The 20,542-nt window shown below is 46.8% G+C and overlaps 1 protein-coding gene across 1 annotated transcript in view; it reads right to left on the minus strand.

Annotated features, from left to right (window-relative positions):
- The window catches only part of LOC128268167 (uncharacterized), a 34,667-nt gene extending 14,356 nt beyond the window's left edge, over window positions 1-20,311 (minus strand). The window contains exons 1-2 of the mRNA XM_053005193.1: window positions 20,120-20,311; window positions 3,972-4,133 (exon numbers count right to left, since the gene is read on the minus strand). Coding sequence (XP_052861153.1) covers window positions 3,972-4,133; window positions 20,120-20,311 — 354 coding nt within the window. The remainder of the gene's footprint in view (window positions 1-3,971; window positions 4,134-20,119) is intronic.
- Window positions 20,312-20,542: the final 231 nt, after the last annotated feature.

Consider the following 20,542-nt stretch of genomic DNA (forward strand, 5'->3'; position numbering starts at 1 on the left):
AATGTCGAAAGATTATTAATATGAGTTTAAGTGGTGAAACTAACAATAATATTGCAAAAATATTCAAGCCAAGTGAGGCAGAAACCGGTTAAATAATCAAGGGTTATGAAAACGAAGGTTGTATTCATCATATTGAAGCTCGTAGGCGCAAGAAGTAAACATCAAAACGAGTTGTTAAATGTATACTGAATATCTTCTCAACAAACCCTTTTCAATCCGCCTAAAATATTCGGCATACACGTAAACCCAAATCAGAAGGTAAAAAGTTCCCATCCGTGCATGTTATCCGACGTAGTCTACAGAATGTAGACAAATCTGACCTTGTTTTCTAAAAAGCTAAGCACCTAAGAAAGGCCAATTTAGAAAACGAATGATATTTTACTATCGGCATGCTTATTGATGAAGATTTCACCCTACAACAGGGTAGTGCAACAATCCACAAGCAAGAAGTAGCCATGCAGTTCCTCGTGGATGATGATGTCAAGGTTTGAAGCTATTAACATTGTTGTCCAGACCTGCCAACCTTTCAGAACATGAGTATGCGAAAAGACCCCACCCAATTTACCGAAATTAGCTAAATTAATCAAAACAATCTGAAGCAAAACGATACCTGTGGGCTGTCAGGACCGCATGGGAAATCCACGATATTTGGCAATATTATCTGGGCAGAATGGTATGCATTGCGAATACGAAACATGTTTCAGCTTGTTCCAAATATGTTAGGTTAAAATTTGTGTTTTGTATAAATGATCTCCAAATACAGCAAAACTATCATTTACACATCTTATGTATTGTTTATTATTGATTTTCGATTGCCTAAAGCAAATTTTTCATCCTCTTGAAATATGTTGTTTTCTTGAACTAAAGTTCTGTTCTCTTTCCACTGTAGACACTGCCTCTGTCTGAAATATGTTTAAAGATGCTTAAGAAAATTAATCATCAATTGAGATTGATCACGGTTTCGTTAAATGGATTGAGCAAATTTGTTTTGCAACTGCTACATTTGTGCTATTTGAGCGACCGAACCGAACAGCCAATCGTTTTCTTAAACGGTTGATGTGTGGATATATTTTAAAGTCTTTAAGCAATCAACTGTATTTTTGGGTGAACCCCCTAACATGCCTCAAAGAAATATAATTTCTTGAATAAGTTCCAAACAGTAGCTTAACATGATCTGTATTGATATGCAGAAAAATGTTTGAGTTATAAAATATGTCCCCTGACGTTCCTCATACAAAGATCTGTAATGAAAAACTTTAAAATAATTTATTTATGCTTTGCAAAAACAAATAAAGTGATTCGTTGGTGCATTGTCGAAAAGGGGAACCATGACAAACCGTGGCAGAATGTAACACTTTCCGCGAAAAGTAAACACAAGCTAAGCGATAGTGCCATAATACTATCCACCAGCCAGCCGTTTATGCTGCTAATCTAGATGCAAAAAAGGAGGTCAAATGTGGGGTACATTAAAAGAAAACGGGACCGGACCGGATCGGACCGGAGGGCAGTGGTATCGTTCGTTGCGAGTAATCTAATTACACACCAGCGCGTAACGTTCGCGCTGCACGTAGCCCATTAAGCCGTACATCAGCGGGTGCCGTGACCCGGGGGCCAGCAATTTTAGTTCCTGCCGGTGCATTGGTGCATCACCAACAGAAAACTGCAAACCGCCATTAACCGTACCCGGGCCGGTGGCCGTTGGTGGACCATTTATTTCACCACGCCAACCACCACGGCCTCGGCTCGGCTGCGCCTAATGGAAGAAGCGAACCACGGGCCACTGGCGCAGTTTGCATTAAAATCAACATTCCGCTCCGAAGGATCGGTGCATCGGTGGCTCGATACCATCATAAACTGGCCCCCTTTGCACCCGGGTGTGTGCCTTCTCGATACCACGGGCTTTCTCACAGCGCCAAAGATATGTGGAATACGCGGACGAAGATAGGAGAGTACACACAGTTCACGATTAGCACGCACGCACGGCGAGGCCCGGTGTTTCCAGCGAGTAATTACCAACGATCCAACGGCCGAAAGCGGACCGGTCGGTGAAACATTATTTATGCTCTCGTCCTGGCCACGTGGCCATGGCGTGACCGAACCGGTGTAGCACAATCGAGCACACCATCACGGCGGCGGACGGCGTAAAGTACGGCGGAAGCACACTATCGCTATGTAGTTCCCGGTACTTCATTTGCATAAACCGAAATACCTTCCCGCGTGTTCCCGAGTGGCGCTTCACATTCTCCCGGACGGGACGGCCCCCGGTCGACGAATATCGCCACTTGTTGGTGACGATCCTGCCCAGAGTCGATCCCGGCCACCGGACGCTACAAATCAGTAAAATTAAGGAATCGTAACAAACGGGCCAGCGCAATAATTTATGACCCGGCAAATGGTCAGCGATGTTTTGCGTTCCGACCAGGGGGCGCCACAATGTTGAGGCTCCGTTTGGTGAGGTGTTTTCCCGGTTTTTTCCTTGGCATTTCCTGGCCCCGGGTTTGAGCCGCTCGCAGTTAATTGGACCAGATTCCCCAGTACCCGCTGCCCAGTGAAGCTATCGGAACGATCGGAAAGCAACAGGGAGGGGGCGTCAAAGTTCGGAAGGACGGAAACAATGTTTCGATGCCCAACCGTAAGCCGGATGCCAGCCGGTGCTTCCCGTAGTCGTAAGGGGAGTCAGGGTTATTTTTAATTTGTAAAGGAGTATGATACGGATTTTTATTTCTCAATTTACTTTGTAGAACCTGAACAAAGATATCGGAATAATTGGATTTGCCGTGAATGGAACATAATTTTAAACTAAATTTACAAAGTTAATCGGAACGGACAATAAAGTTCAAGTTTTGAACGAAACAATGTAATTGGACAGGAGTTTGGACACTCGGTTAGTAACCCTAATAATTAAATCTGGTTGGTCCTGGTCTAGTTCAGTGATAAAACCTTTAATAGTTCACGACCAACTTAAGGACTCGGTTAAGTTCACGAAAATATTAGATTCGGACAATTTTTGACTCATGCGCTTATGGAGTATTGTCTCATTTACAGAAATCACCATCATAACTCTTAAATTGTGAGCCATTAAATTGCCTCTTTCGTTCACTTTCACAGATCTCAAGCCTGTGTTCCATATAAACTCCATAAACTACGTCAAAGCGTGTCGAACACTAAAAGTAATTCGGTCCAAGGCCAAACATTTGTTCGCCCTCTATCGCAAAAAATATGCTTCAAGAGCTGACCTGGCAACAAACAGCGCTGAATATTCAGACTTCAGATATTACACATTTTCCCACCATGCACCGGAAGGGCGAAATGCAAATGTGTCGCTTACAATGTATCGTCGCCGTTCGTGGCCGGTTTGCCCATCCTTGCGTATTGATCGAATTCGACCGATAAGGAAGGTTCCATCCGAGGTGGACTCCTCGCCCAGCTGACCTTTTCGGTGAGTCAAAGCCGGATGCATTGCATCACAGAAACGACACTTCAGGAACCGACAAACAGGATAGGTACGTCTCGGTACGGTGGGATGATGGTGAAACGATGTACAAACTAAACGTTTGTTTCGTCTTGTTGTGGGATTGAATTGAACATTTTGAACTTGCTGAATATCGATTAGTTTCTGTTGTTTTTTTTTCCAATGTGTAGCTATTCGGACGCTCCTGGAGCAGTTCAGCTATTTCTCAGGTTCCTTCAAGGAAGGTGCGCATAGCTAATGTAAGTGTAAACCTCATCTAACATTGTACTACGTACACGAACGAACTTCGGCCATTCCAACATGGTGCTACATTCGTAAAACATTCGCCTTTACCACTGTTCGTCTCCGTAACAGGAAATAAAGAACCGCGCATTTACAAATTACGGACCTGCGGAAGGGTAGCGGATCGTCCACATATCTCACCTTACGCCGCCAACATAACTGTCACATAAAACGCTCCATTGCACCGACGTCGACGACTTTCCTCCCCGGGACTCACCTGGAACGTCCAGAACACGGCGAACCGGATCACGTTGCGCCGATTGTCCTCGAACTGCTTGTCGCGTCCGATTTTCACGATCCGATAGAGCAGATAGCCCGAGAGCCGGGCGCCCCACAGGCACACGAACACCGTCACCATCAGCTGGCGGCTGTCGTAGGGCTGCGAAGAAAGAGAGAGAGAGAAGAAAACACGGAGTCTCAGATCAGATTCCGGTTCCGGTTCGGTGCCGTAAAAGGATTACGTATGGTGCACGAATTAAATGACCTGTCGAGGGCGCCCAAAGGGCGGGTTAATAGTGACTCGTGCGAAGGAGGCTGCTCCTTGCTCCTGCTCCTTGAGGTTCCGGCAGCATCGTCTCGAGATGCTTAATGTTCCATTAGCAATTCGGGCACTCAGCACATTTGATCCGCAGCTTACGCAGGATGAATTTAATAAAGCCGTCCTTATCCCGACCCCGACCGGAATGTCACGGAAAATGGGGTAATAAAAACCGGGATAACCGGGAAATGTGCGAATGTTTGATAACGCCCTGCTGACCCCGTGCTGCCTCTCGCTCTGTCCCTCTCTTGCTATGTTGGCCCAAAACTGAAACTGACGATCGATGCAACTTTTTATGGTCTGCGTTCGGCCTTCGGGGAGATTATGGGGCGGAAGTCAACTTCCCCTGCAAGGCTTCCCGGAGGAGCACGGGAAGCAGCCACCCTGACGACAGACAGCATGGCTCCATGGGGCGCAGTGGGCGTACCACTCTTTCGGCCTCCTTTCGGTTTGGGTGCGTTCGGCGGTGGCGTCTTCGTCGGCAAACACCAAGGCAAAAGGATCGGCTCCAGCTCCGTTCGCCACGGATCCGGATGCCGTGCCATTATGCTCTGTTATGTCGCCAAATGTTAGTTCAGTGCTCTCAACGCAACCACAAACATAGAAAACAAATACACACGCACGCGCTACACGCCGAAACATTCGGCACATCTCTAGCGGAGTGAAAGTGTCAATAAATTCCACTTCGAGCGATGAGTGAGTCAGCAAAGGACCGCAGACGAATGGGAATGAGTTTTCTAACACTTCTTTGCGCGGGGAGGCGAGGCGAACCTCACGCGAATCGAATATTTATGAACGCTTCGTGCGAATGTGTGATTATTATGCTCACGTCTCGCCACGCCACGCACGGCCCGTCTCGTGTTATTTACGGCCTTTGGTTAGGTGAAGTGGCGTAAAGTGCTCGGAGCCGATAATGCTTCTGTAGCGTCGCAATGCTTCTGCTGTGTTCATCATCATGTTGACGTCGCTTCAGTTTATGATCCGATCATACAATAGAGGTTCTAATTGTTCGATTGAATAGCGACATGTTCAATAGCTGTTAATGGTGCTGAATCCTTGCTTTAAGGTATAGTTTATCTCTCAACTGCAATTTAAATTAAGTGGCCGTCTTTTTTAAGTTTAATTTTGTACGTAAATGATCGTCGTTAAAGACGAGCCAAGAGCACTGCTATGAAGCGAGGGTTCTGGAAGTATTCAACCAGATCACGAGAAAAGTGATGTTTTTAGACTGCGCTTTTGACCGCCAAATGAGCTAAACTACCGGGCTAAAAGTTTAAATTCCGACTGTTAAAAAGATGACTCTACCTGTCGATTTGGACTTCCCAGTTTTGCTGTTCATTCATCATTGCCTTGTTTTAAAATCAGGTAAATGATTTCTGGTCGAAAAAACATAATTTAGTTTGAAACCGACCATTGAAAAGGTTAGACCATGTTAACTTTGGTACCTCAAACTGACGTTCTGCGGAGATTATAATGTTTCTGCTACCTCTTGAAGAAAACGGAACAGTGCTTTGAGTGGTTTAAAAAAATTCAAAATGGCGATTTTGACTTAACAAGTAAAGAGCGTCGGAGGACACCAAAAACGGACTTTCTGATGGCACCAGAAAGTGGTGATGTATCACAAGCTCCTAAAATCTGATGAAAACGTTAATTCAGATCGTTACTGACAACAAATGATCAATTTGCACCATGGATTGATCGAAAAACACTAAAATGCCGTTTTTCGTTGTTCGAAATGGAGACGCCTGGTAGGGCACAATGTCGGCTACACCTGGCGTCTCCATGAGCTACAAAGCAAAACAGGTTCAGGATACTATCAAACAACTTGGTTGAGAGCTGCCATCCCCCTGGGTTTGTTCACCAGTCTTGGCTCTTTCCGAATATCATTCATTTTCATCGATGGGAAAACTCTGGCCAGCAACTTGGTGGGAACAGAAAGAAGCATAGTTTATTTTGAGCTATTATTAGTAGAAAAGTAGACGTTTTTCTCTGATACGACAACCGATCTCTTACATGAAGACAAAATCTGCGAAATTCAAAGTATAGTAAATACCTTGTATACTAGTGTCACATGTCTGAACCTTCTCAATCTATCATAACTTAAAAAAAAATTAACTATATTCAATGGTGTTCGAGGTGACATATAGGAATGAAAATAAATAACAGAAAATCTTTACGATATTACTATAACCTTTCAACTCAGTGGACTATTAGTATGAGTGGCATTCCAGTGAATAAGTTTAGGAATTTTTGCATTTTATAAGAAAACCCAACTTTTACAGTAGCGCCAAAATGTGTGTCTGATGTAGACGCTAACAATAACAAACTTGAGCGCCATACATCTTCCAATGGTTGGAGAAACAAAATATAAAAAAGGAAAACGGATCAGTTGGCTTCTTTCGACTTCTTCTTGCTTCGGTGGGTCACGCACTTCCTGAGCAGAACCTTCGTGTTCTGAATGAAACCCCGAAAAAGTATGTCAATCAATGGTTTCAAAAAGGGAAAAGGGCAACATTATGGTTGGCCCCGCATAAGGTCTCTTTTTATCGTTTTTCCATATTGGATGTGAGTCTTTCCGAGAAACTGGCCTTTTTTCATCGAGGACAACACCTGCTAAACAAATCAAACAAACACCTGTGATATTATTGGCCACTTTTGCTTTACATGGTCCCTAAGTTCGCCACACAGTTCAACTGTTTCAGAGTCTATATTTTTGATAGAGAGGCACACGGCCGTAGACGAAGTTCAACTACGGACTTCGTACTAAAAGTTCTTCAACAACAACAAAACGAAAAGAAACCATAAGACACATGACATGACGCAGACACGAAACTTAATTATCCCACTGCATAAGCAACCGAAGCGGAGAGTAGACGCAGCAAACGACAACCAGACTGAAATGATTAACATCGGTCCGGAAAGTTTGGCTCCACAAATTGCAATTATCCCTTCGGAGAGCCGCTCCTTGCGCTGTTGTCAAACTTGTCCGTGGGCCTCCGGATCCCAAACACTCAACAAACAATCAACCGTCGCTTTCATTTGTTTTCGCGTTATGTTGCGCTCGCGAAAGAAACGCGAACGCGAAAGTGCGTTTCTGCTTCAACCGGACTCAACTCGTTTCGAATGTTGGCCAACTTTTATGTGCGGGGACGGCAACCCGAACACAACTTCCGAACACTGCGGAACGGAGTGAACTTTCAGGTCCTCGGAGAAGCGACCGACTGTTTGTGTGTATTGTGCGCCAAAGAAAAGAAACACTTCACACCCGCCAACCACCCAGCCAGCCAGCCAGCCATCGTTAAAATACGGTTCCAGTGTTATCCTTACACCTGACGGATGCGCCAGACACGCTCGAACCGTGACCGTGGCGGTCAACTCTCTTCTTGTGTGGAGAATGTATTCGGCAAGCTCGGCAAAAGAAGAGTCTGTGCCTCTGCCTGTGGCCATTCTCAAGTATGCCAAACTTTGGCCAAACATTGCAATCGCCGTCAAACGGTGACTTAGCAACACGGTAAGTTCCACGCTTGTGCGGTGCAAATTAATCAACAAATCGGTCGACGGCTTCCATCACTGGCGCTATGATTTATTACCGACTTCCTTTCGATGAACCCGCAGAACGGGGAGTCGTTCAAGGGCCGCGCCCAATTTGTGGATTGGTTCGCAAATATTGAGTTAAAAATTAATACAACGCCAGTCGGTGCTTTGGACGAAGTTTGTTGTTCCGGAAGAGGCCGGCCCGGGCCGACTCGTTTCGTTGGTTGCTCTGTGGTTTGTGTTTGTGGCGCCCCCCGTCCCGGAGTTTCGGTTTTAATTAAATGGAAACTCAGTGCTCAGTTGCGTAAGGGGTCGTTGAGTATTGAGCATACATTTCGATGTGAATTCCATGTTTGGCTTCTTGTTTGCCACCAGCCATCCATGTTTGGCTTCTTATGGAGAGACACTCGTGTCGAGTGTCTTTTGAACGCCGACATGACATTGTTTTTTATCTCCTTCCTCTCGTCGGTGATTTTAAGACACCATAAACCAAGCTCTTTTCGTTGGGAACATAAGCTCACCTTAGCCTCCAATTCCAGCCCATAGCCCATAAAACGTCGGGCACACCGGAACAGAAATTGAAATAATTTCTGTAAATCAAATCCACCGGAAGTCCACCGGGCTCCCCGGAAGCTCGCCGGTGTACGTATGGCGGGCCAGCCATAAAGTGGAGCACACTAATCTTGACTCATTGGAGGACAAAAACGGTGGCCCACCAAATCCGGGAAAAAAACGGAATCAAAAAAGCCCAGAATTATGGAGGCAAATTGAATGTTTACGAGCGCACCGGGGCACACCGGAAAACAAGAGGAAGCGGAAAACGCAAGAAAATGGCAACGTGCCTGAAAAGTGTCTCCGTCGGCGGGGTGGAGTGGAAGCAGGCTTTAAGGATAATGGACTCCGGGAGTCAACTTCCGAAGCGCAATGCTCGGCGGCAACTTAGCCGTTGGATGTTTTGTCGCCGACAGACTTCCCGACTGACTTCGTTGGGTTTTCTCCGTACATTAGGGGGAACCAGCTCCGTGCCGTGCCGTGCCTGGATACTGATTAGTCAGGACACTTTGGCGTCCGTTTAGCCGTCACGTCAATCAGTAACCGACTCATCGGGCAGCTCAAATTACTACCAAAGAACATCAGGCTCGATGCTTGCGTGCGGCCTCATCACTGCCGTGCCGTGTCCGGGATGCCAAACAGCCAAGACAACTGACGGAAGGGTTGCCACACGAAAGGCTGCACACAAATATCACTCCTTGCGCGAGGTTTCGCGTTTCGAGCGAACCATCAGACGTGGTTTAGAAGTTTCGTAGGCACTCTCACTCCGGTCAAAAGTTTCTCAACAGTGGCCCGGCAACGGCAACCCTCGACTGCATTCGTGACACGCGCTTCATCGCATCTGTTGCACGTTCCGCTAGGAGTGCGAGCCAAATCACGAACCGAATCATAAGGGTTGGTGTCAGTTCCAAAAAGTAGTAGCGCGAGGCGCACTGGAGTCCGGACCGGATGTCTGAGGGGGTTGATTATAGGGTTGATGGACAAACAAACATTTGTTGATTATAGGTGGCCAACAAAACTCTTTGAACGATAGGTTATAAAAAGCGAAATGGCTTCGCGGATGGTAACATTTATTTGGTGACGTGAGTACCGGACTAAGTTTTGGTTTAATAAATTGACCAATGCTAAATACTGTTGAGGCTTAAAAACCACATTTTTTACATTGCTTAAGTGTATTATTCGACCATTTTATCTCTTGCACAACCAGTTTGAAGGAAGAGCTACCTAACTATTTAAAACTATTTTAAAATTGCTTCAACTCAACAGATGAATAATATTCCGAACCTAGACAGTTCGGAGCGCAGCTTATTCTAACGAAAAGAAGTGTCAATATAAGCAACATGAATAGTTTACGTTACGCTTTGTTAGTCGAAGTGTTTGTGTTAATAAAGGTCTGGAAATTTTGCATCAACACCTTCTTCAACACCTATCAAAACAGTAAATAGTTGTCTATAATCCGAATAATTGATCGGATCACTTTACACAATCTTTTGAGACAGTTCAACCAAATTAAAACTAAGACTCTCTTACACTTGGCTTCTTATTCAATCGGAAAGCTTTAAGCTTTCCGGGCACCCAACATATTTAAATGTTCATTCCAGGAGGGTTTTGTAACTTTCAATTTATTGAAATTTCAATTCTATGAGTACATTTTGACCAAATCTTTGGATTAACTCATGGTAAAACAGACAAAAGAAGTTTAGAGCAATGTTTGCTGCCAAAAGGAAGCGGAAGTATCGTGTGGCGAAGAACGAAATGAATCAGCAAACAAAGGTCATTTGATTTGCATCACTATCTTCACACAGGAGTGTCGGGGATCGGACCCTGATTAATCCAACCGAACAAAATCAGCATAATTGCAGCTTTGAGGTGTAGTTCGAAAACGATTTTCTTATCTAGAATCGGACGGTCGCCAGCAACGGGTCGCTAGCCCGGACCGGACCGGAAGTAGGTAAGTTTTTGTGGCAATATTGACTCAGTTTCGGAACATTCATCCTGGGTGACCGACATCTCAGACCGCCAGACGCATCTTAGCCCGGAGTCTCGGTCCCATCCCGAAGTAGCGAAGAAGCAGGGGTTAAAAGTAAATCTTCTTTTCAGGTTCAGGCTCCCAGCCCGTGTGAATGGACGGCGCAAATTAAAATGTAACAAGAGAACAAGAGGCAGACAGGCGAACGCTTGTTTTCAATGCCATTAAGCAGTGGTGAAGCAGCGTACCCGGTGCCGGTGCCAATCGTGTGTGCCACTCCGGCGGACTACCCCGGCAAAAGGATGTCGGGTCGGATCTTCCACAGAACACTCGGGCGCGTTCCTCGGGTCGACTAGTTTGGCCCACACTAAAAGTAGCATCGGTACCTCCGGACCACGAACGCCTTTGCCACGAGCGCACTCCATGATCAACCCGGCCCCGGGAACACGGCGGAGGGGGGATATAAAATAACATCCTGGCCCCTTGAAAGGACCGAGTGATATTAGAACACAAGACGGGTGTTCAGCGGGCAAAGCAAACACTCTGGAGCTTTCCACACGGAGCACAGAGAAAGAGAGAGCCTTCGTAATCCAATAAAATCCCAATTCTTCATGCTGCTACAACAGCCACTCGGCATCGGGTGGTGGGTGGCCAAGGCGTACTGTTCGTGTGTTTGTTCATACGTAAATGAGCATCGTCGTCGTCGTCGTCGTCTGCGCTGGCGGTCCGTTCGTGCGTCGCGGCGAGAAACTACAAAGTTCGGGGGTCCCTCGTTTTATCCACACAAACAAAAACCGTCCACAAAATCCGCCGTGGTGTCCTTGGGGTGGAACATCTTTTTTTGTGCCACCCCCCCCCCTCCGCTTTTCTGTCGCCCAATAATCACCCCCGGGTGAAAAAGTTTCGTCCGGTGGCCCGCGGGCGAATGGAAATGGAAGGCTCGTTTTGATTGTTTTGTTCTCCTTTTCGAAAGACCGAAAAGGAGGCCAACTCCTTGCTCGTCGGACGATATGATTGATGAGCGGCGCGAATGGGAACGGTAAACGCCAAGCCATGCCGACCGGCCGCGTGTCACCCAGCCGGCTCGTGGCACGAACAGGCACTAAGGACCAACCTTTCGAAGGGTCCAAAATCGTGCACATCGTGCCCGCTCTTCAAGAGGGAGGCCACCGGTGCCGGTGGTGCTAGGAAGCCGACCGTACACAAGCCATGCCATTGTTAACGGAGGTCGCCGGTGGGATGGGACCACCGAAAAGGACAACTCAAGAGAGGGTGGGCCGCCTCGCAATGGATGAGTGGATGAATTTCCGGCTTAAGGACCTCCTCTCGTCGGCTGAATGTACGTGTATGTGTTAGTGTCGGCGCATTCCTTGTGCGGGGCGGTGTAGTATGCTCAGTTTCGCTGGCATTTTACATTCGTTTTTTATGCTTCTCCCGATTTGTCCACCATTTTGTGTCATCTTCAGCGTCAGCGAGCGAGACCTCTTGAAGCGACTCACAAGAAGCGCTAGACAGTGCGGGATCTGGGCACGGTGAGTGGGCAAGGGTCCCTTTTTTGCTTCAATCGAACCCAACTACAGGGAGCGCTAAAGCTCGAGGGAAGCACCACAAGAAAGCGGCCAAGTTCCGGACAGGTTTTATGTTCCGGATTGGGGTCAGAGTGGGGCCACCAGAACCGTAAGCGAAACAACTTTCATAACCGTGTGTCGGGCGATGTATGTGCGAACAGCGGCAGGCTTTCAAGACGTTCGCCGGGAGCGGTTGAGCGGTGTCCGGGTTCCGGCTCGCCAAAGGTTTATGATGCAGGATGTACCACCGACATGTTTGGGAAGACAATTGGCTTGACCCGAGGATCAAATGGAGTCGGAAGCCTGCGACACCGAGGTCATCCCTATGGTTTTATTGGCCACTGGTTCCAACTCTAGGGAGCGAGTACTATTTTACAAAGCTCAAGCCATTCCGGTCTTGACTGATGTCCGGTTCCGGATTTGGATGCCTGAAGAAACATTAAAAATGAGCCCAGCCCGGCTCAAGCACCTAACGTAGCGCCATTCTTTTCGTTCCGTTTTCGTTTCTAGCTAATGGAATTACGTCTTCCAGAGCTCAACAACGACGGCCAGGGTTTTGAGAAAAATGCCCATCTTCGATTTGCTGACTGTCTATTGACATTGGGCATTCGGTTTTGTTTGTCAAGAGAATCAACATCCCGCTTCCCGGGATTCCTAAATTGGGTCGTATCGAGCCGATGGCCGCCTCGGCCCGTACTGTTTGGTCCGGCCATGATCCGACCCAACTGCCGACGAGTGATAAAAATAGCGCGCAATCTACACGTTGCCATTGGTGCCCAAAGAACTCAATATGGTGCGCTTCGAGAACAGTCTTTTCTTCCGCTGGAAAAGCTCCCTGCCGCGATTGATCCGCGTCCGCGATGTTGGAAGCAGCCGGGAATATAATCAATCTAAAGTGTGGTGTAACATTTATGTGCCGCCATGGATTCCCACGGACACAACTAACGCCTCTCGAGAGGGGCGCCTTCCAGAAAGTGTAAGAAAGCGGAAAACAGAATGATCGAAGCACAACGGGACTTGTGGAATCGCTTCTTCGTTTTCTATCTCGTTCCGAAACGAGAGTTTTTCTTCCACTTTTATGTGCGAGTTGGCGAACCCCGAGATTGTTGTCGCCGGCGGACGGGGCGAGTCGAATAGAAACGTGACTGACATATCGATACGGAAGCAATCACACATCTTGCTTCGGAATCGCCCTACGCGAGTGCTATGGTAGAACATATTTCATCCACTACACCGTCTTTTAAGGACCTTTTCGACAGCAAGCGCCAAGCGCCGCAATATCTTCATTGCTGCGTGGAGGTGGAGTGGCCGCTTCACCCATAAAAAGGCGGCCATTGCCTGCTTTGGCTCGCATTTATTTTCGCATTTCGCTCCGCTTCCGACTGGTGGCGGTCGCTTCGCTTCCTCGTTCCTTGTCGTTCCCCCGGGTGCTTTGCCGGTTGTTACGCTTTGAAGTTTCGACTCGTTCGACTCTCGTTCCCTCGTTCTCGGTACCATGAATATATATTTGGTGCGCATGGGCGACCCAAGCTGTGGCTTATCATCGAAACCGGCAATGGGCCGCTATAATAATAATATTTACACGCAAATAGCCGCGTTATTTGCATGTATGGCGAACGAAGAAAAATTCCAAATAATTGCGCGTACAATCGTTGAGATAGTAAATAAATTCCACCGCAAGGGCCGGGCGCAAAGGAAGGAACCTCTAACCGGCGGTCCGAGACCAAAAAACCGGAAGGGGACAGAAGGGTTCACTTTAATGGCACCCGAAGTCACATTCCACATCACACTTAGGGAGCCGGGCTTCTTCAGCGAGCCTTTACGATCCCGTGCGGACGAGGTACGAAATTGTTCACATTTTCCGATTCGCTCCGGTGCCGGGGCGTGGGCTCCATAGTTTTATGGCCAGCCAGCAATCAAAGGGGATGGCAGGACCTCAACCCCCCCGGCGGGGGGACATCCTTCCGCTTCCGCTTCCGATCGCCACCTAAATAACGATTGATAGGGTTTCGAGCGAATTCGAACAAACCCCGGCCCGGCGCAACTGACATTCCGGACATAGTTGTGCCGGTAAAGTGTTGCGGAAAACTTGAACACTCCGGGATGCTCATCCCGATAACTGAATCCGATTGTAGGGCAATAGTTGAGTGAGGCTCTCGACGGAAGCGCAAGGAAGGGCAGCAGCAGCCTTTGATTAATATCGGTCGTCGATGGCCTCGGGGCTTACCTACAGCCCGAGGCCGGATTAGTTTGGCGTTCCACTAATTCACCGGTCCAATTGGTTTGAATTTGGCAAAGCCCAAAAAAGCCGGTGCCGGGCCCGTTGTTTTAAAATTAATCGATTTTGCACCGAATTCCGGCCAGAGAGAGAGAGAGAGCGAGAGAGGAGAGACGAGTTGCCCACACATCTGCCTGCCGCACTTTGTGCCGTTGTGACTGCCCCGTTTGACTGCATTGCAGATGACTCCAAGGACTGCCGATTACGGCTCGGCTGCTCGGCTAGCGAGCAACAGCTTCACCGGGGCCACACGGGGCCGGGCTGGCATCTGCAGGCTGGCACTGCCATTGTAATATGCTGGGGCAGCATAACTTTTGCGACTCTTTGCGGCCGTCTGCCCCGTGGGCGGTCTCGGTGTAAGAACACCAGTTTCATTTAACACCCGCTCGCGTCGAGTACTGCTCCAAACTACCCCGGGAATTGGGGATTACTGGTCGATTGAGGTGAGCGTGTGTGAGGGAGGCGACAGTGATATCTATATCTGTATTTCTGCTGCCAACGAGCGGCAGTTAGATTGCTAACTTTGCATGGCATTACAGGGTTAAGCAGGGCATCTGCCACTTGCAAAAGAAGTTATAAGTTTATGATTGTAATAATACTTTAATGTTTCAAATTACAAAAAGCAATGAAAGCTGTTCAAGAAGGGGGCGAAATTTACTTTGGTTCCATGTAAAAACCGATTGTCTAGACTACGACCGTTAAAATGACCAGCAAATGTGAACTTGCGATAGTTTGTCACGTTTTATCGGTCTAAACCTTGAGAATCGGACTGTTGAAAAAAAGGCTCTAGCTGTCAATTTGGACCTCCTAGTTTTGGATTTTTGCCAACATTACCTTGCCTTGACATCAGGAAAAAGATTCTACTATCTGTTGAAGAAAACTGCTACAGAATCGCATCGAATGATTGTCGAAGCTTGTTTTTGAAAAATTGCAGTGCTTTGAGTGGTTTGAAACATTTCAAAATGGCGATTTTGACTCAATAAGTAAAGAGCGTCGGAGGACTCCAAAAAAAGACTTTCTGGTCTGACCAGAAAGGTGTGGTGTATCACATGCTCCTAAAACCTAGTGAAACCGTTAAGTCGGATCGCTACTGACAACAAATAATCAATTTGAAACAATCGATCGATCGAAAAACGACCAGTTAGCCGTGTCTTTTGGGCTCCCATGGAGGCGCCAGGTGGGGCTTAACCTGGGTGGGGCTGCCTCCATATGACCAACAAAGCAAAACAGGTTCCGAATACAATCAAATCACACCACACTTGGTCCCTTCAATGTAATTCAATGTAACATTTGATTTCTTTGAAAAAAGTCCGGTTCTCAAAGTACGTCCTGGTACGTCCATGCTGTCAAATATTTGGGCTAACTTTATCATCTTGTCATTGTAGTAAAATCAATCGGATTGACATCTACGAAATCGGAAAACAACTCGTAAAGCAGAGTGTGGCCCCTGGTTCCTTAGGCCGGGTCCACGGGCTCCTGCCGAATTCCAAGACAGCTTGCAGACGTCAGATAAGAATGACGTAACACTTAACTTCAGTTTTCCTTGTCCGCCAAATACTTCGGTCAAACATTATCAGTTCCTTGGACATTTAATTCAAGCTTCAGCCGTAGTATCACTTACCTAACCATACATTTTTGGTCCCTGCTAAGGTCAGGATCAACGGATCAACGCTACACTAAATGTCAGGTATCTAAATGTCAGGACAGACGTTCATACGAACAACAACTTTAGGTGATTTTCCAGCTAAAAATAGCTCTCAAAGTAACTCAGTAAAGTAGACTCACAAACTTCAGTTCCCTAAGGTGCCATAATACGTCGACTAATTCCGTATGACAAGTGACTCCGAAGCTGGAGAAAATCTAAAAATAAGGTTTCATTGACTCGATCCCATTCGCCAACCGTCGACCGACACTCGATTCTCGCAACCGACACCCGATTCTGGCAGATTATATCAATCGTTTACGGCGAAAAACGGACGACCTTCAATCGGTTTCCCACGCACCGGGCAAACCGGGAAGTCGTCCCCGAATGGCGTCGGCAAGACGCTCACGGACCGGGCGGCTATACCATTTAACCGCCTTCGGCGAACCGGCGAACCGGAACCGAACCGAACAATGGAGCGTAGCAGCGGACCTACGACGACCTAATTTGGTCGACATTCCGAGTGGCGTGTTTGGGGATTCGCTTCGGAGTGTGTCAAACCGAACCGAACAAAAGGCTAAGCTCACTTCTTTCCGGAAGTTCCCGCTACCGTGGGCCGGGCGGGGGTTTTTAGTGTTTTAGCCAAACCGGTTAAGGGTGCTTTTTGTTGACTTTTGGAGTGTTTCGTTTTTCACAACTGTCTGACTTTCTTTTGCCACTTTTAATTTCGCTCTCATTCGCTCGCTCTGTCTCTCTTTCAAACAATCTGGCTCCTTAACCACATCTCGTCTAATCTCATGAATTATGCAGACCCTCTTTTTATTTGGTGCGCGCGATTGGCACGAAAAGAACGACCCAGAAGGAGTGGCACAGTGGCGTGTACTGTCGTGACGATTCAAATAAGATTTCGGTGCTGGCCCTCGAGAAGCTAACAACGCAGCAGCATCCGCAGCGCTTAGGCGGGCAAGGTCGAAACAAGGCGAAGCGGGCAGACGGTACGCTATCTATTTAAAGGACATTTGGCGTGTAGGTTTTGTGGTCCTGCTGCCACTGCGTAACATATCAACGGAAGGCCGTCGTCGAGATAAACGAAACAACACTGGCCTCCGGCTCGGTTCGGCTTGGCCGTGCCCAAAAAAGACACCTCGGCCGACCCACACGGCTTCCGGTTCGTGAGCTGTAAGTAATCTGCGCCCGTCCACCCGTCCCACATCGTTAGCCCACGTGAAATGAGGTACTTTCCGTCCACCGGAACCCGGTGGACCCGGAAAATTTATTCGTTAAAACAAACCCAACCCAACCCAAAACACCACCCTACCAGCCGAACTAACGAAAAAGGAGGGCAATCGTCTGGCTCGCCATGGTCCGGCAAGTTTAGCGCGGGTTTCGAACGAAGGTTTTTCCCACCGAATGCTGGCTGGCCGGCGGGTGGCCCGCTTTCCAGCGCAAAAGTGAAGGCCTCGCGGGTTGGAAAAGCCACAGCTTTTCGTTTCGGTTTTTTTTTTCTCTTTTCGCATCATTTATTTATGTGCTTCCCTTTGGTGGGCAAATTCATTACCCGGGCGAACCCGGCGAGTATATCGTGTGCACTGTGTTTTAGCTTTTCCAACAACGGGTTTGTTTTCCCCACTTTTTTTGTGGAGCCAACAAATGACCGAAGATTTTTCTCTTTGTTCTTTGGTGTGAAACTATCGCCCGTTGCGACCCCCGAGCTCGGGCAGGTCGGGAAAACCGCAAACAAAGCTACAGACCAACAGTATCAAAAAGGGATCGCAGTCGGGCGTGAAAAGTAGTTCGTAAGCGCCGGGCAATCGGGCATTCCGGGTCCGTTCGCCTCTCTCCTGCGCTAATTTATGCACAAATTAAAAGACGACACCTGGACACTAGATACCCGGTTTCCGGTTTGTTTTGGAACGGACTTGAATAATTTAACCGCCATGGTGTTTTGTCGTTCGAGTTCTGGAATAATTAGTTTGTGTGGCTGCAGTTTTGTAGATTCCTTTTAAAGCAAAATAAATCGTACGAGTGGAACGACGCCATAAATCTGGTTCTCGAGAATTTCACTTCATTATCCGATTGCATTCTTGATCTCAACACTTCAACCTTTTCCGGCTACGTTTCCAGCGCCACAAAAATCATGACGACGAGCTTCGCCTGTTGCATGTGTGGCGTTAAACTAATCATAAACTGCACCATTACGACACCTTCACGACCGTGAATGGGTGCTTCGCAGTTCACTGAAAGAGCCATCCCGACAGATTTTGCCAACTCGGTGAACGCTCGACGACCAACAGCGCATTCGATTGACTAGAGTGGCGCATCGATTTTTATGTCATTTACGATCGGTGCACGGCACCGATTTACACTTTCGATCTGCGCTTGCGGTGATGGTGCATAAAAAATGTTCTGAAATGTACGCTCTCTCGTTGGCCCTTTCGGGTTATATGTGCATGCACACGGGTGGTAGGCCACGGGCCATCGAGAAAGGGGGGTTTATTTTTTGCAGCTCATAGCGCACACGAATGTTGCAGGATAAAAGTTCGACGGCGCCAGTAGCTTTGGAACTTCCCGCGCTCGTACATCGGGTGGTGCATCGGGGCAGCAAAACCGCACCACCGTCGTTTGATAGAGTGGAAAAGTTTTAGTATGGTAAAAATATTCACACACAAACACACCTGGGGCAAATCAATGGACAGCCGAGGGACGGAACAAGGTTCCGATCGGGTTAGTTCACCCGATGCCGGGTGGAAATTTAAACGGATGCTGGGCGGGGCCAGGGATCTGGACATTCCTTTTCCTGGGTGAACATCAAAAATTCTTTTGCGACATGCGGCCAGTGATGGCGTTTTATGAAATATTTTAAATTCTTGGTGGGCAGCTTGATAAGCTTTAAATACTTCAATTATTGTTATTAATAATATAGACTTAGGTTTGAAGCCATCACAAAGGCTACCCTTAAACCATGGGAGCCTTTTATCAATTTTTAGAACATACTTATTTCAGTTCTGATCCACTAACAACAATGGAAAACAAAAAGAAGTTTAGTTAAAGAACACAAAAGGTATTACCATTCAAAAAACGATTAAAAACATTATGTAATGATAGTTCACGATAGTTTTGCTGTATTTATGGACCATTGATACTAAAGAAACAAATTTAACCCATATTTAGAAAAAAATCATCACTTCAGAGCAGCTTTTCTCCAAATAAGAGACGTTTTAAAGCATGCCGATCGAAAAATTGGCATAGGCATTGTTTCACCATTAAAAATCATATGACAATTCGACGTTCTTTATCAGTTAGTTATTAATTTTTAAATGTTTTTGCTAAACTGAGAAAGAGTGTAATGTCTGGTGAATTGTTCTCCATGCATTTCTCATCCTTAATTTTGCATTTTAAATATGAAACATGTAAACAAATATCATGTTATTATTAGTCAGAAATAATTAAATCTATTATAGTTACTTAGTTATAGTTGCAAATTACCCCGCTGATAGAGCAGTCGGTAATGCTCTTCGCTGTCAGCGCAGCTGGCCTGGGTTCGAATCCGGGGATCGGTTGTCACTCAACCGGCCATGGTTTCGATTCCCGATACCGACGTGACAGGGGGTTGGGGCGGGGCTAACAATCCCGCCCGTAAAAAATTAAATATTTAGAAAGAGAACCAGAGATTAACATTATCTCTCTGGTGCAAGCCAAGACCGCCCAGCGGTTGTAGCGCCAAAAAGAAGAAGAAGTATAGTTGCTTAAATACCAAGCTAAAAAGGGAATCGGTGTGAAAAACTGAAAACTTTAAGCTTCCAACTTCAACTAAACTCGTTTTCGCGGTGGTCAAATTAACCTTTGGCCTCTAGTCCACGTACCAGTTTAAGAGATTAAATCAAAATGTCATTTAAGACTGATAATTTTGCTCTTAGAACCTCAAAAGAACCATCAAAGTCTCAAAAGAGCGATTCCAAACGAAGATATTCTCATATTTTCACATATTGTTCATATGTTTAGTAGTTAAACTTCTTTTCGCTATTCAATGTGTGACGAAAAAAGCATCGGAGTTAAGATTTCTTCTGAACCGGGAATAAACAATGTCTAAATTACTTAAATGTGGAGCGTTGAACAATTAAATATGAGATCATGATGAGACAATCTATTACGAATGCAGACCGTCTTGAAGTCCTGCTTCTCTTGACATTACGTTCTGCCAACAGTTAACAACAGTCAAATAAATGAACATTCGTACTCCTAAATCAGCCGTTTCATCATCGCCATCATCCTTGGGACCCTTACCTTTAGTGCACGGTCGATCTGGCCGAGAAAGAACGTCAGTAAGGCAATTATGATAAAGTTGACGCCACCGGCAAAGTCCGTCAGCTTGTCGAGCTGAAAGATGGCGGCGATCAGGAAGAAGATGATCTGCATCACAACCGTCACGATCGCACTGATCGCGAAATGATCCACGTCCAGCACATTCACGGCCATTTTCAAACGGCGTATCCTTTTCTTTAGTCGCGCTTTTCCCGCTTATCACGCTCACCACTCGACACTTGGCTTTCTTTTTTTTTTTACTTTAAATTCTACTTTTTTGTCGGGGGAGCAATTTGGTTGGGTGGGTTGTTTTTCTTTCTCCTTCTGTTCGGGCCGTCCGTCCGATTGTATGCTGCTACACCCGATGCTGGTGTCACCCGCAGTGCCGAGTGTCCGGCAGTGTTG

Source organism: Anopheles cruzii, chromosome 2 (genome assembly GCF_943734635.1).
Source record: "Anopheles cruzii chromosome 2, idAnoCruzAS_RS32_06, whole genome shotgun sequence".
Taxonomy (NCBI): Eukaryota; Metazoa; Arthropoda; class Insecta; order Diptera; family Culicidae; genus Anopheles; species Anopheles cruzii.